General features: G+C 37.2%; 3 protein-coding genes and 3 long non-coding RNA genes across 16 annotated transcripts in view; 3 read left to right on the forward strand and 3 right to left on the reverse strand.

Annotated features, from left to right (window-relative positions):
- LOC122576341 overlaps positions 1-1,039 on the forward strand; it is a 1,249-nt gene extending 210 nt beyond the window's left edge. Inside the window, exons 2-3 of the long non-coding RNA XR_006319710.1 lie at positions 61-400; positions 484-1,039. This is a non-coding gene — a long non-coding RNA (uncharacterized LOC122576341). The remainder of the gene's footprint in view (positions 1-60; positions 401-483) is intronic.
- The window catches only part of LOC122576333, an 8,837-nt gene extending 7,275 nt beyond the window's left edge, over positions 1-1,562 (reverse strand). For 3 of the 7 annotated variants that reach the window (XR_006319701.1, XR_006319704.1, XR_006319702.1), the window contains exons 1-2: positions 1,411-1,546; positions 1,084-1,138 (exon numbers count right to left, since the gene is read on the reverse strand). The gene's annotated coding sequence lies outside the window, so the exon portion shown is untranslated. Of the gene's footprint in view, positions 1-1,083; positions 1,139-1,410 lie in introns of all 7 variants that reach the window. The other 4 variants (XR_006319700.1, XM_043746490.1, XR_006319703.1 and 1 more) reach the window with 4 other exon arrangements.
- On the forward strand, positions 1,181-6,295 carry LOC122576339. Its single transcript, XR_006319708.1, has 6 exons — positions 1,181-1,333; positions 1,428-2,382; positions 2,462-3,175; positions 3,516-3,883; positions 4,063-4,522; positions 6,144-6,295. It is a non-coding gene; the product is annotated as an uncharacterized LOC122576339 (long non-coding RNA).
- A 166-nt stretch (positions 6,296-6,461) lies between these two features.
- Positions 6,462-7,780, forward strand: LOC122576340. The gene is made up of 3 exons (XR_006319709.1): positions 6,462-6,926; positions 7,006-7,401; positions 7,486-7,780. It is a non-coding gene; the product is annotated as an uncharacterized LOC122576340 (long non-coding RNA).
- Positions 7,781-16,329: 8,549 nt separating this feature from the next.
- On the reverse strand, positions 16,330-18,967 carry LOC122576321 (DNA-binding protein Ets97D). The gene is made up of 6 exons (XM_043746469.1): positions 18,521-18,967; positions 18,002-18,299; positions 17,780-17,930; positions 17,636-17,712; positions 17,324-17,558; positions 16,330-17,008 (listed from the first exon to the last, which is right to left on the reverse strand). Exons 1-6 carry the CDS (start codon positions 18,556-18,558, stop codon positions 16,491-16,493), a joined length of 1,317 nt encoding a protein of 438 aa, XP_043602404.1. The 5' UTR covers positions 18,559-18,967; the 3' UTR covers positions 16,330-16,490.
- A 152-nt stretch (positions 18,968-19,119) lies between these two features.
- On the reverse strand, positions 19,120-25,252 carry LOC122576313 (putative histone-lysine N-methyltransferase 1). Of its 5 annotated transcripts, none has more exons than XR_006319697.1 (4): positions 21,782-25,214; positions 21,510-21,711; positions 21,072-21,453; positions 19,120-20,374 (listed from the first exon to the last, which is right to left on the reverse strand). XR_006319697.1 is itself a non-coding variant. In XM_043746436.1 (4 exons), the coding sequence occupies exons 2-4, from the start codon at positions 23,819-23,821 to the stop codon at positions 21,176-21,178; spliced, it is 2,520 nt and encodes an 839-aa protein (XP_043602371.1). In that variant the 5' UTR covers positions 23,822-23,934; positions 25,127-25,252; the 3' UTR covers positions 19,120-21,175. The 5 variants fall into 5 exon arrangements, 4 of the variants coding, with proteins under 4 accessions (XP_043602371.1, XP_043602373.1, XP_043602370.1 ...); XM_043746436.1 differs by having other exon boundaries at positions 19,120-21,453; positions 21,782-23,934; positions 25,127-25,252; XM_043746438.1 differs by having other exon boundaries at positions 19,120-21,453; positions 21,782-23,833; positions 25,127-25,223.
- Between the last annotated feature and the right edge of the window lie 136 nt (positions 25,253-25,388).

Consider the following 25,388-nt stretch of genomic DNA (forward strand, 5'->3'; position numbering starts at 1 on the left):
GCAATTAAGGGTCTAGAAGAGCAATAGTCCGTGTTTGTAGTTTTGTCGTACAAATTCCAGGAGGAAATGCACAGGCAATCGGCCGCAATTGGGGTGATACAGGCAGAGTGCGACCGAGGGGGGAGAGAGAGAGAGAGAGAGAAATCGAGAAATCGAGAAAAATAGCGGCTAGGGAATGGAGTAGATGACGGAGAGAAAAAGAACGACAGACAACACACGAAATATAGGGGTATATGACAAAGAGGAAGCCAAAGGCGGGGAGGCGGGCAGAGAAGCAGAAAGAAAGAAAAAGATGAAAAATGAAACGGAAAGAGAACAAGCAGTCTAGCCCTGTATATGTGGATGTGTTTGAGAGGGAGAGTCGAAGGGGACGAAGGAGCATGAGATGTAGCAGTGATAGGTTCGAAGCATCTTAGACCAATTAAGCACAAGAGTTTCTGTTCCTACCTTTTATTATTAATGTTATATTATCTACTATTTTAGAGTTCCAAAATCAAAGTTTTCCAAGAGACACAACCTAGATCATTGAAAAACTCCAAACTGTATTAAATTTTGAGATCTAGCTACGGGTCAGAATCATTTTTTCCATCAAAAATTGTTCAGAAATTCGATGCAGAGAGAGAAACGAGTGTCCATCACTAGACTGGAGGTTCAGTTGAAGCAAGAAGAACAAGAAGAACCAGGGAGTGCATTGAACAAGGACAGGTAGACAATCAAAAGGAGAGGGGATCAAGTCGTCGTGGTGAGCAGGGGAAGGGTTTTAGGGGGGAGGGAGTAGAGTGCAGCGGCCTGGTTGCCTATACTCCGCGTGACTATAGGCAGTCCGGCTAGGCTAGAGTCCGCGTATAATGTATTCTCGAATATCGTGCACTCTCTCGTGATCAATATAAGCTCCGACGCGGGCCGGAGATGCACGAAGATCCACCTCCTCCTTCCTCGACCCGCCCGGACGATGTTTTTTCGTGCGGAGTGCAACGCACGCTGGATCGCGAGAACTGCACTCGCTCTCCCCCTCTCCACGACTCTTTATTTCTCTCTCTCTTTCTCTTCTATAAGGGCTGTCTGTTCTTGTCCGATACTTACCGACTCGCTCTGCTCTTTCATCCTCGATTATATATCCGTGACAGTGTCGAAACGGCTTGAAGAGGGGAGAGAAAGAACGAATATTATAATCTTGGGAATTATTTAAGTTGTTTCGTTAGAGGAAACTCGTGCTTTTACAGTTAATGAATGATCAGATACGATGCTATGTGGTAGGTGTTGCATAGGTAGCATTGCGATTAAAATGGCACAAATGTGGCAGCCATATTGCCTGGTAGAAGATTATAAATTTGTAAGTTTTGGTAGAATTTGTTGATCAATTTTCAATCGCTTTTTGAGAACAATATGTTTTAACTTAAATCTAATTACCGAGCTGTTTGAAATAGACGTGAAATACAGAATGGCTGGAATACTGGTGGAAGGTGGCAGCGAAGCGTGATGGACGAAATCTTCTCGGCTCGATTGAGCGATATTCACTCATATGAATTAAAGTTTAAGCCTGCACACCTTCACCGACACTTGGCTCCTCTGCTTATTGACTCCTGCTGCCTCTCCGCGGCCCCTTGATCAATCTTTCGAGAGTAATGAAGCCTGTGACGACAAATATTTAACATACTGGGGGCCGAGCCTCTTAGAACCGCTTTGTGATGCTTCGTCTATGATCTTTGCATCAATTAATTTTTTGTTCCGATCTAATCTTCGATCGAAGAAGCTCAATGAACAGAAGTCAGGATATCGTATGTATATTGTCAATTTTATGGGAACAAGATATTCGATCGAGGCCAATACTCTTACGTGCAATTATTCATACTGTTGTTGCTACTACAAACAAGTCTAGTAATCCGATGGATGTTTCTTTTCAATCTCAGCCGGTTTCTTTCCCTTTTCAAGAAATACGAGGGTAAAAAAGAGAGACAAAAGGGTATGCACGGAAGGAAGGAAGAAGATAAAGATTGAGAGGCAGACTGGCCGGAGGAAGAAAATTGGTAGAGGCAGGCTCGTGTACGTTCCAGAAAACTGGCCGCCATGTCGGCCTCCACCACCCCCACTACATACCTATATGCAGCCAGCAGCACGAGATATCGTCCATTGCACTTTTCAAGCTTTCATGTGAACGCACTATACATATATACGCATGTGCTTCTGCCTATGTGAACAGGCGGCAAGCTCACACGTATCCAGCGGTAGCTCCCCGTAAGAGGAGAGACTGGTCCGCTCGGTGCACAGGAAAATAAAATCGTCAGTGACATTTTACAGTTACATCAGTCCAATATAAAATACATATTACGAATATTACAAGATCTGCACATCTGTTAGTACAGCGGGGAATTAATCCCCAAGGTATAAGTATTCTTCGTCATTATGCAATCTAAGTATAAGGATGGAATAGAATATAATGCTTGACTTATCTTTCTTATAGGGAATTGAAATGATTGAAATAGAGGTAATAGAGGTACTTGGAAAAGGACTGACATAGTAGCACATCCTAGTTCATCAATATTTAATATTTTTACTACTGGTAAAGCTCAAAGATGATAACTTATAGTCTTGTACAATCACTCAATACTGGTCTTTTCAAAAGCGATACCCCAATTCTCCTTGAAAGAGTAACACATATATCGCTCGTCACAGGGAGATATAAAGGGTAAAATCATCAATAAAAATTAAACAGAATCAGAAGGATGTCGCAGGTGGTATTTTCGCTGCACGCTGTCTGATTTTCTAAGTCGACCTTAGGCGGGATAAAAGGGGGAGGGGGCTGTCTCCCACTCAATTGCAGCGAGCTGGCAACGCTATTGGCAAGTGGCAACGCTGGCCGACTGCACGAGGGAGGGGTAAGAGTGAAACTATAGTAATGTGGAGTGGGGTCGATGGTCCCCCACTGGTTACGCCACTGGCACTGAATTTCGCACGGTCTAAACGGAGAGTTGACTGAGAGGAACAGAGACGGAACACGACAGACCACCGACTGCAAGAGGGTGAGAGGGCAAAGACCAGACGGAGAGAGAAAAAGGGAGAGAAATAGAGAGAAGAGGCAGCCATGTGCGTCTCCGAGCAGCCTCGAAGCTCTCTGCAACTATACGAACGTTCGCCTTCGTTCCCGTTCTCCTTCGCGCCGAATTCGTGCTAGCGTGTAAGTACGTTTACCCTGTCGAGTCCTCCCACCTTCCTACCCCTCCGTCCAGCCAACCCAGTAGCCACCCCCTCTCAAACTCCGTCTCTGTTCCTCCACTTTCCACCCCCGCGGAAAAGCAAATTCTCTCCGTGTCACTGAACCCGGCCGTCTGACCCCGTCGTTCGGTTTTTCCGCACGAGATGCCTCGACCTCGTCTCCGGAAGTAGGATGAGACTCTCCTTTTTCACACTTGTGGTGTTTGTTACTACGTAATTCTAAAAAAAAAACTAATTTTTCTATATATGTTATCATTATAGGTACTTTATCTAACATATTTCATAAATAATTCCTGTTGCAGAGATATGAAATCTGGGAAGGTTCATCACTGGAGTATGTTGCAATACATAAGGACCAATGAAATTCCCGGTGCATCAAATAAGCGGCATTCTTTCCTCTCCGCTCCTCGAGCTCCCAATGAAAAAGATGATGCGAGGGCCGACGCGTGTGGAACACGAAGTGCAGCCGGGACCGTGGTTGATCGTTGTCGGGGAGCAAAGGTGCAAGCTTGATAGTCCGCCGTTCCGTTCGTTCCGCCGTTCCTCCCGTCCGGGTTCCACCGTCCATGTCTCGGTTCGTTCGCTGGTTCAGCTGGCGTCCCACGGCACGCAGTCTGTCGCTGTCACCGACGAAGCTCGCTTCTTGTATAGCCGTATGCCCGAACAACCAGTACGTGTTCCTCCATCCGACGTTTTCCGTCGTTTCTTTACTTTTAAGTATGTCTACGTAGAATTTCTTTGTGCTATTTCGTGTCGCTTTTCTACTAATCTCCTGAAAAAAGCACGGTGTTTTAACGAGTGAATTTCAGTCCCCTCCCGCGGTTATTTAACATGGTTACGTATTTTCAGAGACACTTCCGGTAGAGGAAACTCGATTATCGGATACCAACTGTCAAAGTTCTTCGAGAGTTTCAATCATTTTCTAGGGGAATTCTAGTTTTTTGAGATTATTCTGAAAGTATGGTGAATTTAAGTTCGAGAATATTCTTGGATACGATTTTCCCTGAAACCGGACGCGCGAATCGCGATTGTGACCGTGACTGGAAGGTGACATGGTATCTTCCCATGAGTGACGCGGGTGTCCAGCAAAGTGGCAAGTGTTTTCTTCTCCCTCCTTGGATCTGGAGACGCCGGTTTTTCCCCGGTTAATTGTGCTGTGTGACGGGTGTGTGCGTGCAGTGTGTCCACACAGTGTATGGTCGACGTGGTGAAGATTCAGGCGAGTCCTTATGTAGCTCTGGAATATCTGGTGTAATCGATGAGGATAATTGTAGGAGATGTGCTGCAGGCAGAATCTATTATTTCATGGGTAAGTGAATAGCAAATAAGGCAATATATTATCTATTTATCTACATATTAGGTAATTTGTTAATACTTTAAGATACCAGTCCTTTGTATTGTTTCAATTAATCATGGTCATTGATATCTTATGGGTATAGGTTTTTATTTTGTGCGTTGTTTGATAACCGGAAGCTCTGGCTTCGGAAATGAACGATCGATGCAAATGAATATTAACCCTGACTTCGGTGCACGTGGCATAGAGCGCTCGAGCAATTTATTTTTCTTTACAATTTTCTGCCTTGTCATTCGGCCATACTTCTAATATTTTTTTTACACATTTAAAATTTACAGTCATAAAAATGCAGTTAACGTTTTCTACATTAATAAAAGAAAAAGTTGGAGACTTTTGCAAAAAATCGATACTACCATACACCTTCCTACCGCTATTACAAAGCTACAAATCTAACAAACTTATAACCGTATATAGCTTCTGATCATCTGTATATTATATTCTCAATCATAAAATTATTTTAGTCATCATTTTTTAAAAAATTGTTAATCTGCAGTGAATTCCAGCGTGTTTTACTAAAATTTTGTAGATCATTACATGAGGTAAATGATTCCTTTTGTTCCATAAAGAATTCGCTTTGGTATGTGATGGAACTGCCGAAAGATGAACTTAAATTATCGAATATGATCGCAATTATTTATGCGAGAAAGGAAAGGGTCATCAATGCTCTTTCTTCAATTTTTGATGCCTGCATAGAATTCCACGTTAATGATGGAAGGAAGTATTTTTCACCATAGAGTGATAAAATTAACCTTAACCTCTTGTTAGATATGTACATGCACTCGGGGTCAATGACATTCCCTGTTGTTTCATTTCCCCTTGCAGCGCATGCGCACGTTTTGACAGGTCCGAGGCGGCGAAGATGTTTCTAAGAGAAGTATATGTATGTATGTATGGACGCCAACATCTTTGTTTCGGCCCGAAATCAAATTCTTCGCCTTTTAATAATACATTTGGCCGAAAAATGTGATTACAATAAACAATTTTCTATTAGAGATAAAGAGATCCATAATCTTCCCAAGATCGTTGCTACGGTTATGTTGGTAATATATTATACCTCAAATAAAACTAAAAAAATGCTATTTAGTTTCTCTCCAGATATAAAACGTAATTAATTTTCTTCGTTTACTTTAATAGCTTTAATGTTGAAATAATATATTGAATTCTCAAGCAAATTGTTCGAATATTTTCAAAAGAATAGGAAGGTTAATGCATATTTCGACAGGAAACAGCGAAGTTATTCGTTGGTAAAGGTTCCGAGAAAGCATTGACAGGACGTAATTCAATTTCTCTTTCCAATGATAAAGAGTACGACTGGATACAGTCAGCGAGGTAGCCGTAATATTCCATTGTGTCTTGCTTTCCATATCAAGGGGCATTGGCATTGCTTTGTTTCTAGAAACATCACACATTCTTCGAGTCATGCCACTGTGTTGCAAATCATAGCGCAGGAGATAACAAAGGAGACATTGTACCGCGACTTGAGTTGCAGATATTATGCAGCCGAGGAAATTTTTTGCGTTTAGAATCGTTTGAATGATTTTGTTTTAAAAACAGACGATTTGTCGTCTTTTTTCAGTTCGTGAGGGAAACAAATTATGCTACATACATATATTTTATCCACACGTTCTACCTCTTCTACTTGAAATTGTATTCTACCGACGCCATATTGAAATGGCGCGCTACAACTGAGCGGTTCGCGTTGAACCAAGATTACAGCAGCAGAATTATTTTTCGGTAAACAATATTACCGTTATATTTACGTGAATGTTAATCCACGTCTATATACCATAAAGCGAAATGTATAAATTACTTAAAAAATGGAAGTTATATAAATTGTAGGTTGCCTGTAATTTTGAAATACTTATAGTTTTTCTATATTTATTTTAGCGTAGTGGTGCGGTGTGGTTGACGTGTTTGCAAATGGCCTCAATGCTTGGCTCCTGCGTTTGTTTTCTCCTTCGTTCTTTTTCACCATCACGTGGCTGTGTAGATCGATCGAATCAACGTGCTTTGGATATAGCAAAATGAGAAGGGTAAAAAGGATATACCGCTGGAAGACAGATAAATGCGCGAGAATTGGAGATTTATCACACTCTTGGAACTCGAAGCGCATTGTCGTTAGTTTCGATAACTTATCGACAGCGATTGTTTCGAGTGAAGAAGAGACACGGCTGATGAAAATTAAAGGCTGACGGAAAGTGCTTCGGGCTTGGACGGGTTTTTTACAATTTTTCCTCCCTTCCGTCTCCCTAATCTTGTGGCAGTACGCAACTTATATATGTTAGTTTCTTCCCGGAACCAATATTCGATTCCTCTGGACACGCGATGTTTTTTGTTTACGAAACTAGAGGCTCATAAAGTACGTTTAATTGATTCCAAATTGGGCCGCGAAGACGATAGGCCTTTTCCATGAATGAGAAGTCGAATGTCTTTTTTAGGTTTTTTCCAGTCGGTAAGGTAGGCGAAGGATCGAGAATTGAAAGTTCGAATGGGAAGTTTGTACGAGGGGACACGAGAACCGAAAAAGACACCCGCGAGCGAGATCAATACCTCGCCGGTGCAATGTACTCCCGCGGTCTCCTCGTTGCAGCTCGATTGATTGTTCGCGAACGAAAAACGAGTGGCGAACGGAAAAAGCGAACCGGAAGTGAAAACCATCTATATGAGTAAAGAAGAAGCTGTACTTTTAATCAAACTTTAACACACGAGCTATGTGTGCAATTAATTTGGAGAGTGGAGAATAAAGAGAAAGGAGGAAACTTAAATGTAATTAAGATCACTTTAGTAGTTGGTAAAACATTTGGTTCGTGGCAGTGGAACCGAAAGTAATAATGGTGAAGTAGTCAGTTCCCTGATCGGTCACAATGATTTTCACTTATTTTAAAATTATTTTGAAGTTTCTTTATATAATTTTTTAGTTTCTTATCGTATCGTGGAAAAAGAGAATGTAGCCAAGTTGGCGGCTTTTTCCAAATTGAATCGAAGCAAACGGTGAGAACGCTAGGAAGGGAAGACGGAAACGGAAACTAGTTCCGGCCAAGATCAATACCTAAGTTGTGCAACAGACTGTCTGGCGCAAGCCTTGTTCCTTGCTTGCGTGTTCCCCGTGCGCGGCACGCAGCGTGCAACGCCTCGTTGCAACCGGTGCAACGTGCAATGCCACGATTTACTCGCGTCACGGACACACGCATGGCTACTCTTATCTAGCCGGCTATTGGCTAGGTCAGTGTAATTGATATTAAGACTCGATACTTGCCACACGTGTTTGTTAATCATAAAAAAATTATATTACATGTGATTATATGTATCTCCAATAACATAAGATACATATCCGTTTAATCAGTTGTTAGTTTGTTAGATTTTAATCACAGTAAAGGTTGTGTTCTAATCAATCTGTTTCTAATAATATCTCTTAATTGAGCACTAAAATTAAATTATACGGACGATATTTTAGATTCTTTAAGATATTGCGTTTAGATTCTGTGATTGTACGTGTTTTTTTTTTGAGGGGGAGTCGTCGTGTGATTCACGAATTGCACTTGCTAATTTCCTATTCATAACTCATAATACATCATCTTTGACCAGTGTTCTAGCTTCGCATAATACTTGTATTTGACTCTCCCGTTATCAGAAAATGATACTAACGGCCTGCTACGTCTCACGAATACTCCTATTTATCTGAGCTATTTTTACTGTTGTCGTGCCTCTGTTATTTTTAGGGAAACTCAAAGATAAAAATATTTTACACTTGAACATCTTATATTTCTACAAAATCAAAGAAATACTTAGATGCTATACCTCATAGAATCTAAAATAATATCAGGAAAAAGGCATGTATATACATACATATATAAAAATCTTAATATATGCTGTCTATCTTTAAATTAATCATAGAAGATAAGAGATTATGCCATTTATGACATGACATATACATTTATGTAAAGGACAGTTAACTTAAACAAAAATGAAGATTGATCTAAGCATCGAAGAAATATTCCTGGAGGTAACAGCGATCGGCTGACGAAGTTCTGTAACGTAGCTATGGAGACGTCTGACATTGACAATGAACAATAATCTTGCGGTGTCGCGTTACACCTGCTGACTGTCCGCGTGTTCAAATCGGATGTAATTAACGCGACTCGCCAGATATTCGCAGATAGCGACAGAACGTTAATTGGCACTGATTCGCGACACACAGTTCAAGGCCGTTGATAATTAGCTTACAGCTCGAGGACAGGTAATTGAAATTAATTGGCAACCCATGCCCTGGCGAACCATCTTTCCTCTCTTCTTCAGAAACTTCCGGAGGATTATTGCATTTGCCCATGTCTGAAATTAAAAATTAAGAACTTTCGAAACGGGAGAAATAGTGGATATTTTTTGAACGAGGAATTGACGAATCAACACATCATCTAATAACAAACTTTGTAATTGCGTTATTGCAATTAGATGTTTCCTATTACTGGAATGATGACTGCAACTTTTGCTAATAGATAGCACATTATCAGCTGATAAGCCCAGACTTATAAATTATATCGACGTTCATCGAACAGCGCAGGAGCTCTGAGAGAATTTTCGTTAGTCGCCGACTGCGCGGTTTTATTTTTCAAGTTCGTTGCGATATTTCTTTGCCGATAAAGCGTAATCTTATCTAGCGTCAGTTGAGGGTTACGTAAGCAGATACGAATTTGGATTCTGGAGTGTGTCACAGTCAGGATTGCCCTGCGACCATTTACATAATTGCAACAATAGGTCCGCGAGCGAAGAAACGTGCCCGGTATCAAACGATTTAATGGAGATATTAATTTATCGAATCAGGGATGGCCGACCTTGTTCCGATCTGTTTGCTGTCACTGAACTGACTTCGCTGAAAGGAAAACCTTATTTCGCTCGCATTTTTTAAGCTTTTTTCTGAAAATATTTTACTCAACAGCCTTTTTCTATTCTAGAGTTATAACAATTATCTTGTTGTAGGTTTATTTGATGTTACACCGAGGAAGTTCGAAGGATTGAAAGAGATAGAAGTAAACCGACGTATTTAAAGAAAAAAACATAGCAATTCCGAAAAAAATTCAAAGGGCAGGGTAACGTATCGAGTCGATCCGATTGTCGGTGTCTCCCCAGGAGGCAAGCTACCTATTCTACACAGAACACCCATCCAGGCCCATAATTCGTGGGTTGAGAGAGGAGAGGGAGAGAATGCACGCAGTGTGCGTTCGATCTAGCCGGTCTCTAGTAGAACGCATGCCGGTCATTGGTCGGTTTGCTCTATATGGTGGGCGGGGATAGGCGTATGGGAGTACTAAATCGAACCATGGTGTCCCTTTTTTCTATCCCTTCCTCACCCCCTCCCAAAACACTCTCTCACCCCTCCCCTCAGCTGGGCCTCTCCCCCCTTTGTGTTCATTCAGTTCTTCTCTGTCTTCCCCATAGTTGGTGGTGAACATTTGGTTTTATCTTCGTTGCGCAAGTTTTCGACTAATCTGCCCGTGGTAAGTCGTTAAATCGAAGTCTGACCAAAATTCGGATCTTTCACTTACTATTCTATTTCCGTCGCTCTTCTGTGAACTACATAGAACACCAGAATGCAATTCTAATGTTAAAAGATACGATTGTAATTTTGAGTTACAGAAAGTGAATTATGATAAAGTTCTCCTAATTCCCTGGATACATAGTACTCACTACACATATAGTAAAATTGGGAAATTTTAGCTTTAACGTATTGTAACTTTACTATAATACTATGTAACTGCAATTCGTTGAGAGCCAACGAATGACCAACAATGAATGAAGCTATAAATTTCCCATTCAAGATATCAAATGCAATATCAAAAGAAGGTGAAGAGCTTGCTGAGGACACTGGAAACACGTTCAAGCGTAGGGAAGGCAGATGGTAGTTAAGAGGCCGAGGTAACGCATTATAACGGCAGTCTAGTTGCATCGGCCGCTGGTCCAGATTGGCTTGATACTCGCCGAGCTGCAACCGAAGGCGAATACACCTTCGGGCAGGTCCTTTTTCCTCGGTTCGCGGCTCTCGTTCCCCCAGGACAGGATTGACCAGTTCTCCGCCGATGCAAGCTCGCAGGATATTCAAATGCGCCTGGTTGGTGTCTTTCTGTGCTTCCTTTGCTATTCGTTTCTCTTTGTTTCTTTCATGCTTTTGGGGAGAATCTTGTGACATTTATTTGCTTAGTTAACAGACGAATCCTCAAGCAAAAAAGAACTCTGTATATAGATATTGTTATAAGAGAAGTTTTAGACGCCATATTGCTTTTAAAGGAAGAGATTAAATAACAATGGAATATTCGATAAGCAAAGGTTTTTACTTTTGTTATGATTCTAACATGACATTTAAATTATGTTCTTTATTTCAGTTAATTCTTTTCCGAGATAGAACTGAAAATAAATTTTATTTCGTAGGATTGTCGGTTCACGTTGGTTCCGTTCCAAGATGGAGGACGCGCGTAGGAGATATTCCACCTGTTCCGGCAGTGGAAGGTCGATTCCCTTTTCAACGGGTTAAATCGATTATCGTTTTCCATTTGGCGACCTTATTCTCCGACTCCACACTGCCATTACCTCTCATGTGTTGCTCTGTGAACGTATTAAGGTGTGTGCCTTACATATCGGTGTCACTCGCCATGATATTACAATCCTTACAAAAACGCCACCTTTTTCTTTCACTCGTTCTTCGAGAACTTATGCGATATTAATTGTTTTCTCTGGACCAATCTATAATCTTGTACAAAAATATTCGTCTTTCAATGTCATTGTCAGTCATTTCCACCCCTGTACAGAATACGATTATTGTTTTTTAACGGATTTAATTCGTGTAATGCGTACGATTTTTTCTTAATTATCGAAATTCGTGATTATGTACAGAGCATAATTATTCGCAAGTGTGTGTGTCTGTATAATACACATGTAGGTTGACTGTACATGCAAGCGAGACCTGATCGCATCGTGTTGCTATGGGGACGTTTCTTCTTCTCTTCTTTTACTTCTCGCTCTACTCCCCTTCTCCTCTTTTTTTCTTTTCACCGATTTCTTGCGGTTTGCGGAGAAATCTATCTCCACCGCAACCACGTTTTTTTAACCATGACGATGTACCAGCGACGACAATGGAAAGGAATCCGTGTCAACTTGTGTAATTAACTTCATGCCGGTAATTTACGACTTATGAGTGTTTGATTTCCTTCACTCATATATGAACATATCCTGGTTCAAATTAGAATCGGGATGACTCAGACTTTATGAAGTCTAAATATTTTTTAATATATAATTACCGCAATCTTCGAAATTTGGAGAATTATTGTATAAATGATATAGCATGAAGGGCCTCTACGATGATTGCACGAAGAAAATCTAGACTTAGTTTCTTAAAAAATTGGAAAACCTTGCAACAAGTTATTGTAGAATTAAATAAGTTAGAGAATTGAAGGATGGTGAATGTGTATGTATCTGTATTCTTAAACAATTATGACATTGAATTATAATAATATATTTTAATAGACACTTTTCTTTTATTAGATTTCTTTTATTAGAAATTATATTTAGGGTTTTAGAGTAAAATTTGTTTCCTCTGCTTGCAAATTTTTCTTTTTTAAAAAACAAGAATAAATACATGTACATATTGATGGGTTCTATGAATGTAACGTGTTCTATTGTCAGGCAGCGTTACATTCCGCGAAGCAAGCCGACGTGAAAATGTATCGGCAGAGATAAAGAATCACATGTTGAAAACTGAGTCTGCGCGTAAACAAAGAGGCAGCCAATATTACTGGAATCTATATGATAAAAGTTGTGATTAACAATTGAAGTTCAAAGAGAATACTAATGGAAAAATAATGGAACATGAAGAGGTACTTGATTCCTTTCCATCCTATTGGGCTGATGCTCAAATGCACCACATACCATAATTTCGTTACTTATCCCAATAACATCCATTAATTTCATTCTCACAGAAATATATTTCCTTTCCAGAATACACCATTTCTTATAAAGCCAATTTGCGAAGCTATTCCGTTTTATAAACTACAAATCTTCCTTTGTTTCCTAGTTTCTCTCTCCACAACAAGCCCAGCGATACTTCAATTACTTCCTGAAAATACTATCCACGACCTTAAGAAAAGTGTCATGAAAAAATATTGCGTCCACTAAGTATATACTTGATTGTGAAGAATAGTATGCATAAAATCGTCTGAGGCAGCCACCGTAGCAGAGAATTTCTAAGACAATAAGGGAGGAATTAGATGGAGGAAAGAATTATTTCAAAAATATTATGAGCAAAGTGCGTTCGGCCCTGGGATATGCAGTTCATTCACACGGCTGTGTCTCGCTAAATATAATATGGCGGTGACCCCGGTCCTCCACCGTCGACTCTTCCCCCTCCCACACCCCTTGATCCCCCTCTACTCCCTTCGATGCTTCCCTAATTCAACGCCCCTGTGATTACGTCTCTGTCCCCGCGCCTCCTCGTTCCCGGGACCATTCCATTTCGCTTCTTCGTATGTATTCCCTTCTCTTTTCCTTTCTCTTCACTTCGCTTAACTTCCTTTCTTTCCCCCCCTCCCTCCTTCGTCCTCCCCCTCCTCCCTCCTTACATTCTCGTCTTTTGCCCCTGGAGCTTTCTATTCTCTGTCTCTCGAGGAAGAAAAACCGAGCGAGAAGAGGCCTCTGATCCTCTTATCTTTCCTGTTACTTTTACGGTTGTTCCAGTCGTACCAACCAACGATGATTGGCAGACTTGCTTGCGAGCTTTTGAGCTTTGTATGCTTAACTTTAGTTCTCTTAGAAGTTTTATGATGAAACTTTAGGGATTCTGTTTCAAACATGCAGTAAATGTTAATTAAAATTGATTGCAGTTAAATTGGGATGAAATCCATTCTTAGTAGATTTTATGGATTTATGGATTCAGGATCATTTTGAGGAGAAATTACTTGTAGAGTTTAAGAAGGGATGCTTCCACTAATATCTTGCCGCTTTCAGCAAACTCCATGATCGACTATTACTAAAAGTTCTCTCTCTTCTTGTTTCTTTACATGGTAGGAGGAGACCAAGAATGAGCCGATTGCCGAGGAATCAAGAGAGGAGCGCAGCTTTTCGTGTAGCGTACATAATTCCCGCTCGACTACTCCTGCATCCAGGTCCTTCGCCGTCTTCCAGACCTTAAGATCCGTTCACAACGAACAATCTCAACTTCCCTATGTTTCTTTCCCCCAAGGAAACTTGAAACTTCGAGATTTACAATTCAAATCCATGGTGAATTTGTCTTTAAATGAGATCTAAGGTAAAATTAACATTATTCGCTGTCGTATACATGGGTATTAAACCTAAATAATATCTTTAAAATCAATTACTCAAGCACTCTATATTCTTAAGTATAACGTAACCAGCTGGTCCGGAATATTTTTTAATGTACGGCACATATTTCAGGTCCAGGTTGTAAAACGTAATCAGTCAGTTGGAAACGGTGCCTAACATCCCTTAGGGCCGCGTGAGGAGATGGCAGAGGCCATTCAACTGTCTACGAGGCAGCAGGCAGGGGATTTTTACAACGCCCGGACTCTCTACCTACTCTCCTATATTCTTCTTGCTCTTCTTTCCTCTCTCCATCTTCTTCGTCCTCTTCTTCGTCTTGTTTCTTGTAGGATAGCCCCGGCCCTCTTTTTCTATGCTCTCCTGATCTCTCTACCCGGCAATGGCGCAGTAAACCGGGGGCCTACGCGTGAGAAGTTTTATTCTAAAACTCGAATTATATCAAATTTCATATAAAAAATAATGCCTCTAAATAACAACTGTAGAATATGCTTGTCGATCGATAGATTTATTAATGTTCAACGAGTTTGACAATCATTTATATTCCTTTACACTTGACGAAAATCATGATTAAGTCATTAAGGAAGAGGCAGTTGTTCTTATTATTCTACTTGGCAAACTATGCTTATAGAAGAAAAATCGAAGAAACAAGAATATAATATTTTTATTTGTTATGATCAAATGCTATTTTGTTAATTTCCAGATGCGGTTGCAGTATTTCTCCACGGACAGTAGGAAGCAGTAAAAGGAAGCTGGGAGCACATGGCGGAACGATCCAGTGATAGCCGTTATCAGCTATACTTGATGATACTAACCCGTAGATCCGAACTTGTGGGCTTTTTTATATGTATACCGCAAGCTCCTATCTACCGGTACATGTAGTCAGGCCAGCATTTAAGCTTTTCGACGGAACCTCCCCCTTCTCCTTCACACACCCCTCTGCCCTCCTGAAAGCCCGCAGCACTTCCGGTTATCAACGCGTGCATTTTTTGCCAAGTAATTTTCTCGATTGTATGAAAAGAAGTGAGATAGGACGAGTATGACGATTGAAAGTAGGGATGAAAAGAGCAGTATCTACCGTTCTGTCACTTCCAGTTTACTGACCAATTAATTACGAATAGTAATGTAACGATCGAAGCGTCGTAAGTCTTGAAACACAAAACATGAATGTACTTACTTTGATCGAAGCTAATTTCGTCAAACCTGTGTTCTGAGATTAGATAGAATATGCAATTTGTTGAGGCATTTCTTAATTATTAGTATGTTACATAATTATTTCTTAATAAACATCGATATTATTGTTTTATTATATTATAAACTACTATATTACTATACGATATATTATACATGAATATCCATGAAGAGATCGATTACGAAGAGGACAGCCACATCAGCGACGACGCCTGGGTGAGGTAGTAGGTTGTATAGTAGGGAATGGAAATTCGCGATATACGAAGTCCACTGTACAACTTGCTAACTTTCCCGGTCGTCGACGCCGCAACGTTTCATCATCCAGCGACATCTTCAAGAAGACATTAGCCGTATCGTTACTGAAAAGAAAATCGCGAACTTTAAATTGAAGCGTGCATATGTTGGTAACCGCGTTTGTGCTGAGTGCAGATAGTTTTGTTAAAGAAGAACGAAGAAGATCTATCACCATAAGCGATGCAATAATACCCATAGACATTATTCTAAGTTACTACATATATACATTTTCTAGTAGCTGTAACATAACTATAAGACAAGGAGATTATAAAGAAAACCATATAGAAGGTGGCGACTCCTCTTAGATGATGAAAACGTGAATGCGTGGATATGTGTACGATTAATAACGAATAAAAGAGGGAGAAAATATGAAATGAGAAAAAGGGCAATGGCGGGCGGGCTGATTGTAAAGCCTGCCGCGTCGCCGGTCCCCTGAGACCCTAACTTGTGACGTCGCGACCGATATCTCACAGGCTAGATTCTCTGGTATTGGCGATGAGTGCTGCCTTTTGCCGATCAAAAGTCAGTCCTAGTCATCAGAGATAGAAAACGGCCGGAAACGTCGACGCTCTGTAAGCGGGGAAGTTAAAGAGACTCGACATTCTATAGATCTATAATCCACTATTACATGGTGCATCTTAAAAAGATACTGGAGTTCCCCTGTGAATATATAATGCTTTAACATTATAATTTCGGTATAGTATCAGAATATCTCGTAACAAAAGAAGGAACTATCTCTAAAAATACGGTTATATATTCACGTTAAAGGTAAAATGTTTAGATGCATTTCAGATTTCCGGATCTTAAGTATCCTACATATAGGAGTTACGTACCGGATTGTAATTTCTAGTACTTCTCTGAATAAATATAGTTAAATAAATAGTGATAATTAAATATCACGAACGCGGTTTTAAAGTAAGGGTGTATTTAATTAAGATAAAAAGAAAAATAAACATCAATTTATGTGTTGATCTCTGTATTTCGATGTACAATTAGATTGTCTGAACAATAATCTATTCTCCGTTTTCTATTTTCTATTGAATATGTACAATTATTGATACAAACCACGCCCGAAGTACGATGATAAAAATTGTTGTGATTATAAAAAAATAGTATATCATCAGAAATATCTTGTGCCCTCTTCCACTAACCTACTTAACTCCGCTGCCGAATAACCTAAAACCTGCTTCAAATCGCATACAAACTTATATACGAATCGTTTCCCGTGCACCTTTGAAATCATATCTCCATCATAATAGTAACGCAACGCACGACTCAATTTTTCGTAATTCATTGATGGTTTGTTTTTACGCGCTCCCCAAAGTTGTGCTACCGCTTCCGGTTGATTTAACTTGAACTCCCCCTCAGTCCCGACCCATTGAATAGCACCTCTATGCTCGCGATCTGTTAACAACTCCAACAAGAACTGCCATAATTGTATTTGACCACTGTTAACCGAACGACTTGATGTCGCTATAGTGATTGGTGTGGAATCGATGTTTTCTAAAGGAACGCTAACTACTCGCGCTTGTTGATTCACTACTGGTCGCGGCTTTGCCGTCTTTTGGTTGCGAATTTTTATGGTTTTATCCACGTTATTTTCTGTAGGTGACGATGGTGGATCCTTCTGAACGACAGCTGCAAAATTGCGGAATGAATTAAATATTCGATCATGATTCGATACCATTAGATCACAATTTTTTATGCAAATTCATATTTTTGCATAATTTTTGCATAATTTTTTCATACTGTGAATATAATTTAAATAGTAAAACTTCAGTAGAAAATTGTTTTACCTACCAAATATTATAGAAAGTACTATATTTTGGATATTTTATATATTTTTTCACATTATATACATTCTGTGCAATTTTGCACATTTAATTTTCTTTTAAATATAAATACATAAAAATCCGCATTCTAGGTATCACTTTTTTTAGTAAGTATACATACCAACAAATTTACACTTTCGAAGTAATTCTAAATGAGTCCAGAATACTTCCCCTGGGTCCAGAGGCACTTTAGCTTGGAATTCTTCCAGGGTGAGATTATACAATTGTTGACCTGTGATGTTCCAATCTGCTAATCTCACTGAGGCCAAATTAAATTGCCTAACTGCCCATTGAAGCCAGTGCTTGACGTGTGTCTGTGTCCATTCTTTTGGATCGGCTGGAATTTTTAACCGTTCCTGTATAATATATACAAGTGTATAGTCACCATATAAATTGAAAGTAAATTTGACATTTAATTTTCAACAAATTATACTTGTTCTTTTTTGTATTGTGGGTCAACCATCCATCTTATAACATTTCGTTTGCTATCTTCATTTACTGGTGTGGATGCTAAGTAGTGAAAAATATATGTATTAAAGAAATCTCTATTGGTAATTTATAAATTTTCTCTATATACCATTGTTTTCTGCTAGTTCTATATAATCCTCTGCAGGTTTCAAAACATCCACTATATTTATTCTCCTTTGTGTTGCTTTTATCTGAACATTTACTTGAACCAATCCCTCTCCTTGCACGCACTGATCAACCAAGTTCTTATGGCTTTCTAGCTGAAGAAATAAATATAAGTGTAAGCAAATATGCTACCAAATTCATTGGACTGTTTAATCACACTGATTACCATTTGTGCATCTTGGAGCCAAAAAGAATAATCTGTTAACTCTACCCCGAGTCTTTGTTCTAATAAATTTCTCAAGGTAGAGAGAGGCTCTCTGATATCCATATGTTGCATTAGAACACCTTCATTGCAATCCTCTCCATTTGCAGAGCCTTCCAATGCAAAGCTTGGTTCCACTTCTAAATCAGAACTTTCTTGTTGTAACTGAGCCATTATATCATCTTCCTGTGACAATATAGCTTCTGGTTCCATTTTAATTCGTTTTATCATAGCATAATCAGAATCGTCATCTGTGTCGAAACTGTGCAAAACAAACAAATTTTAATTTTCTATGATAAATATTGTAAACATTTCTATAACGATATTATAGACATACATTCATATTGAATTTTTTGAAACAATTTGCTTTTATTTTAATTAGAATCAGATTGTTACAAAAAGAAATTATAAAACAACACTTGTTTATTGTAACAAATGCAATACGTTTTGTAAAACTTAGTAAAAATTTGAAAAAAAACTAACCTCTTATCAGAACTTTTACGTCTGCTTTCCAGATCCATCAGAATGAAACAAAGCTGCCAGAGCTCCGTTAGATAAATATTGAATAATTTTTGTCTTTACAAAATAATGATGATTTCTCTTACAAGGTTACAGACATTTTGTAACAGGTGTATGATCATAAACTACGAACTACTTCAGCGTCAACTCAAATTTAGAAGCAATTTTCCTATAGATTGCGCTGCAGTAAAAGTGCTGTAGCGGACTTCAGAGTTATTCTACGCCAATTTCAGGGCAAGGAAGAACACCAGAGGAAATTTTCTCTTTAATCGTACCAATTTCAAATTAAAGCTCCTAACTTTATCAATCGAAGAAGTACACTGAATTATCAAGATTATCAATGATAATACTTTGTTATATTTATACTTTACTACCTATTATTTTATCATACTGTACATATATTTCAATTATTCTATTTTTTTAGCAACGTAATCCTTTTTGTAAATAATTAGTTAGAGACGAGAATTTAAAGTATCCAGACATGTCAAGTATATAATGAAATTTGATTGGAATCTATTTTAAAGTTCAGTTTAGCGTTAAAGTTTTAAATAAATAAGTCAAGCTTTTCGTGATAAAATAAAGTTTTATTATGTTATAAAAATTATTAATAGATCGATAAACCTGATGTGATCGAAATTGTCTTTAAAATTGGTATGGCAGTACTTTTTGGCCTGAAGTTGGTGTACAGTAGCTCTGAAATTCGCTACAGTACAACCTCACTGCGTTGTAAACTAGCATCAGGATTATACATTTGATCAAATTTCATTTCATTTACTCACAGTTGATTAGAGCAATTTAAAGATACAATATTTATTTAAATCTTATAGATACTTATACCATATAGAAACATATAGCTCTTACAGTATTAGACAATAATCATTAACCCCTTGCCCTACGATTTAAATTCTAACAGCGCGTGCTGTAACCATCGGCAGAGTCGGTCAGATGTCGAACTATTTCACAGTCTGGCTGAGCATTCGAAGTTGTGCAACTAATTTTATGTTGCAGTATGTTTGATAAATAATTACTACCAATTGATCTTTGAACAAGATTTTTGAGGGTATCTTTCTAATATTTTTCAAGAAAATATATCTGCACATCCGAATGCGGCCAAGAAAAAAAATGTTTGTCGCATGTAGTTCGAAAGACGTACCACGAGTCTAGCTCGACGTTGTAGTTTAAGGGGTTGATCTAATGTTAAGACTGCATGTAATATACTATTCTAATTTGCATTTCTTCCATCTAAGTATCTAAATATCTAATTAGTTTATATTTATTAAATCTTAACCCTTGACATATCAAGAACGATTCAATAAATGGTTACAATGATTGGCAGTGACGCTCTTCGCTTATAAAGTTCAGCTAATAATTGTCCAAAATGTGTCAACAATAAAGAGCAAACTATTGTTTTCAACAAAAAAAAGTATAAATTAACGTAATAAAACAAGAAATATGATGTATACGTAATAAATATTTTCTAGAATTTTCTATTTTTATCAGAAATTTTATAACTATTTGTATACAATTTAACACATTGAATGCCACGCCAGTTTTACAAAGTTTGGCCGCGGCGCCATGGTGAATTTTTTATTATGCGATACAAATAATATGTATGAATTGAATGATAATGAATTTATCTCACTGAGGTCATTGGTGACCCCTATGGCGCTATAGTGCAATTTCGCTCAATTCACTTATTTTTTGCGCTTATCAATTATCTCATATTGTTTCTTCACGTTGCTAAATAATTGTTCTATGTTGTTACATCCAGGACCTACCATAAACCATAATCTATCCCTGGGTCATACTTATTCAGACCTGCAATGATCCTAATTTATAATAAGATTTAGCATTTTTTACTTTACTGTCAAAGCTCTTAATTGCCATCAAACATCTTTCAAGTCGAAACGTTCCTTAGGGTTATTGTTCATTAAGGTAAAACACGGAAAAAGCAGGTTTTTCCCATGTTCGACAGCCACTGGTGGGAAGCGCACATAATAGATCTATATTTCATGTATAAATAAAACTATTTTTCTATGTTTTATACTGCATTGATTTCGTCACACCACTGTAGTAACGATGGTAATAATAAAAAGTTTATAACTATTGACATTTGTTCAAATTATGTATTTCTACTAATCTTGGTGCGCCAGACACTGGTGACCCCCAAGGCATCACGGCCAAGTCGAGTGTCAGTCACCAGTGACCCCCATGGCATTCAACGTGTTAATAAAATAATTAATGTATGTTACACACATTCATTTTACAAGTACAGTAGTGGTTCACTAACTGTTCACGGATCAAGACCTTATACCAATTATTGAGAGAAATATTTTACAAAATATCCCATATATATATATTTATTTATTTATGTATATATATATATATTATATATATATATATATAGGTCCATTTCACGAAATTCGATCCATGAATTGGAGGGTAATAGTCATTTAATGAAACAAAATTACGGCCAGTTAATGTAACACTACTGTAACAGTCTTTAAATACGTACCTACATAAATCATGGAGTTAATTCATAAAAGACATTCCATTGTGATGTGTAGTTAAACATTTATCATTAATGACTCGAGAAATAAATTTGCGGCTCTAGTAGAATTAAATTACTATTTGTTTAACTAATGCTTTGAATGAAAGACTTTTTGTTTCATCTACTAAACATAGAACAGATTGCCCAGAAAAGTTTACTATATCCGCCATGGCGCCACATTCTAATAACTTTTGCGCAACTGGCATATGATTATTTTCAAGAGCATGGAAGAATGGCGTTCTTCCTGAGCGATGATCCTTCAGATTTATTTCTGCTCCCATTTCTATCAAAGCATTAGTTCCATCTAAATTGCCTTTTAATGCACAATAATGCAGTGGAGCCATTCCTTAAAACATATACAATTAGAGATCTTTTTACTTTTTATTTTTGAATATGCCTTACCTGTTGAATCCTCTCTGTTTAATAATTCAGGTTCTGTTACATAATTCAAAAGATGTGATAAAAGTGGAGATGATTGTTTGCAGGCTAAAAGTACTGCAGAGTCATGAACAAGTTCTGATGAAATTGGTTTTGCTCCAGCTTCTAATAACAATTTCACTATGTCTTTAGATGCTTCATTCATAATTGCTAATTCCAAACTTGTCTGAAAAGATATTATATCTATATTATTATATTTGTATACTAATTGTGTTAATGAGTGCATATGGACTTACCCTTCCATCTTCTGTTGATACATCAATACTAGTTTTTGAGGCTTCTAAAATTAACAATAATCTTTTCATTTCGTGTAATTGGTTATTCACCACAGCTCGATGTATATTCAACATCCCATTATCATCATAATGCTGCATTTCATCATAGTCTCTTTCTATTTGTATAGCAACCTTTTTACATAAGGAATGAGGTGTTGACAATACTTCCTTCACCCTGTTCACATCAGTATTGTTATTAAAAAGTTCATTGAAGCAATCATCAAAGTCTAGTGTATTTTGTAAAGGTATTGTATTCTGTATACACATGGGGAACAAATCTATGTCGTTGATATTATTATTAAATTTAGATTTGCACTGTATTTGCCTTTCTGTTTGCGTGTATACTTCTTGCATAACAGGAGGAAGCTTAATAGTAGTACGTTCTGTTTGCTTTATTCTTCCTACGGTAGGTATATTTTCTTTCACTAATACAAAACTTTCACTATCAAGAAGTCCAAATACATCAGTTTGAATTTGAGAATCATGAACTGTTCTTAATATTTCAGGTGGAATAATTGGGACTTGCTTTGCTATACCTATTCCACATTCCGCAAGGGCATGCAAAGCCTTAGCTCGAAGTTGATCATCTTTTACACTAATTAGTGCTTCTTTAATTACATTTAAACACTCTGATAATTTTCCATTTTCCTCATTGTCTTCAGTTTCTTCAGCTCTTATTTTATTCTGATTCTTATTTTTACAAAACTTTGGCTTATTTCCTATCTCAGTAAATATGCCTTCAGTATTCTTATCAACATTTTTGTTATTTACAAGTACTGAAGTGCAATTTTTCTCTTGTGTATTATTATGACATTGGCCTATAACTGTATTTTTTTCACATAGAAACATAACATCATCCTTATCATCATCATTTTTATTATTATCAAGTATTTTTGGTATAGAATTTTCTGGCTTTTTTAAAATACTTGTAAGTATTTGAACTTCACTACTATTTGGACTACAAGAATTACTATTCGATACAATAATCTTTTTTGCAGAATGATTCCATCCATCCAAATTAGAATGTTGTTTTCTTTTCTTTGTCTTTTCAGGAGATACAGTGATTTTATTGGTATTAACTTTAGTTGGAGAGATTTTTAACTTCTCACATCTTACTACTGGAAACTTTGATTTTGCTAATTGAATTATTGAGCTTCTATTATTTGATATATTTGTTTTTCTTGATACATCATTATTTTCATTTCCTCTACTTTTCTCATTATTTTTAAAAATATATTCCTCTGTATTCTTTTGTTTATTTACTAATATTGTATTATTCTTTCCTGGTTCTGTATTTTTTTCTGGGACACCTGGAATATTTTGAAAAAAGTTGTGCCTATTCTCATTTAATAGTAACAATTTGTTACTTTGATCCATTTTATTCACTTTAGTCAAAATATAATGCTTTTGAACTATGTTCTTGCTTTTATTTTGAGTTACAGGCACTTTATATTTAATAGATGTCGATAATTCACCAGAAGAAACAGGCTTTACAACAAACTGTGTATGTGATTTTGTGTAGCAAGGTGATCCTGTAATAGATTTCTGTGCTTCTACGTGTAACTGAGATCCTAATGGTTTTAATAACGCACTAATACTATTTTGTGAAGCGATAGAAAAAGTGGTACCATTACTCTTTACATAATTTCTACCTTGTTGGACCTTAGTAATCTTTGGGGTATTTAGTAAATTCTTCTGAGTCAAAATTTGTACTTTAACTTCTCCCAGATCTTTGCCATCTTTTGTTTTTATCCTCAATTTCTTTATACCATTAGTAGACAATGTCTTTTTATTCTTCATTCCACTCAGATTACTTTGCACTTCTGCATTAGTAATAGTAATCGTTCCGTGATCTTTAAATACTGAACTACATTTAGACGAGTTGACCATGCTTGGAAATTTGTGTGGCAAGGTAAATTCCCGTTTGCATTCTATTATTGGGATATCAATACTGGCCTCCTTACGGTATTTTTTTGAAGTTGACGAAAGCAGAGGATCCATTTAAATGTAACTCTATCGGCAGAATTTCGAGGAGTTGTTGAATTCCACGTGATGAAATAAGAAAATTATTGTAAAGCTGTTCGTATCATACATCGAATTATGTGACACATAACCTGCATACACGTAAATGGTAAAATGTTATTTAACCTTGTTTAGCTATACGATCGTTTATGCAACGGAAAAATTATTTCCTATCACTAGGATCAATCTTCATTCAAAAAAATCAATAGTATTTGGTTTTAAAAATATGCAACTGACACCCGCTTTATACAAAACGGGACATCCCTCCATCGAGATTTACTGCCATCTATTTTGTGAAAACTGCGTTTATGTTTAAGACCAGGAAAAAATCATCTGTTGACCTACTTTTTCTAATCATTTCTAATTATTGCGATTCTTCCTCAAACAAAATATGTGTATAATTACCGAGCATAAAATTTCCTGAGAAAAGTATATAGATAAAATTAAAGCTTTAAGTAGTTTTAAGTTTCGTAATTAAATTCATATAAAGGTGCAATAATGGGGATGTAAAATAATGAATAAATTTAGTTAATCGAAGCTTCTAATTGAATGCATGCCTTTAATAGCTTTCATAAATAATTGTATTACTTTTGTTGATTAATAACTTAAGAGCGTATTATAAAATAATTACATTTACATTCGTTCATCTATAGTGTCTATAGGGATTATGTGAGGTAACTATTGGTATTACTGACAATAAATTTTACTATTTCATTGCCTTTACTATACTCCATTCAACAAATCAAGACAGGTGAGATAAATAAAACCCCATGACCAAAATCTTACGATAGAAATAGAACTACATTCATAAACTTTAGATATTATAGAAAGCTGCTTTTCCGAATATTAATTTCTCAGATAGTAAATTTACTATTGAATCAAAGTATGCGTATTATTTTCTCTCTGGTATCACATTTATTATATTATGAATAATTATAACAGAGATAAGTAGGGTTATATGTGCAGGATATTCTCAAAATTAGGGTACAATTAAAAAGATTACTCCTTCATGAGAAAAAGATTGGAAAACATGGAACAAAATTCTCTGGTGGACGGTCAAGAGAGTATAAATCAGAAAACTATGGATAAAACAGTATAACTCAACTTATGCTATTTTTCCCGCCAACATATTGTATCTTTGATATACAGTGGTGTGTAAAAGTTTTTAGTCTGTATACTATTAGAATCTCAGATATAAAGCGGAAAGTAAATGAAATTAATTTGTACTATTAGAACCACAAGTAAAAGACAACAATGCAGAATATATTATGATGTAGTTATTACTTATCGTGTTTTGGTCAAAATTTATTTTTGCCCATTCACTAAAGAATTGGTTAGAACAAATTTCTGTTTCCGAAGAAATGGAATTAAATCGCAAAAACATTTATGCAACAGGCTACAACTTGCAACTTCTAAATTCACTAATACTATTAGTAACTTATTTTGTGAGATGACCCAGGTTGCTAAACGCTCTAGCAAGTTGTGCGACTCGAGTGAATTGTATGCACGTGATTGAACATGTTTCATTTCAGTTCGAAGCGTGCGC

This window comes from Bombus pyrosoma, linkage group LG16 (assembly GCF_014825855.1).
Source record: "Bombus pyrosoma isolate SC7728 linkage group LG16, ASM1482585v1, whole genome shotgun sequence".
NCBI lineage: Eukaryota > Metazoa > Arthropoda > Insecta > Hymenoptera > Apidae > Bombus > Bombus pyrosoma.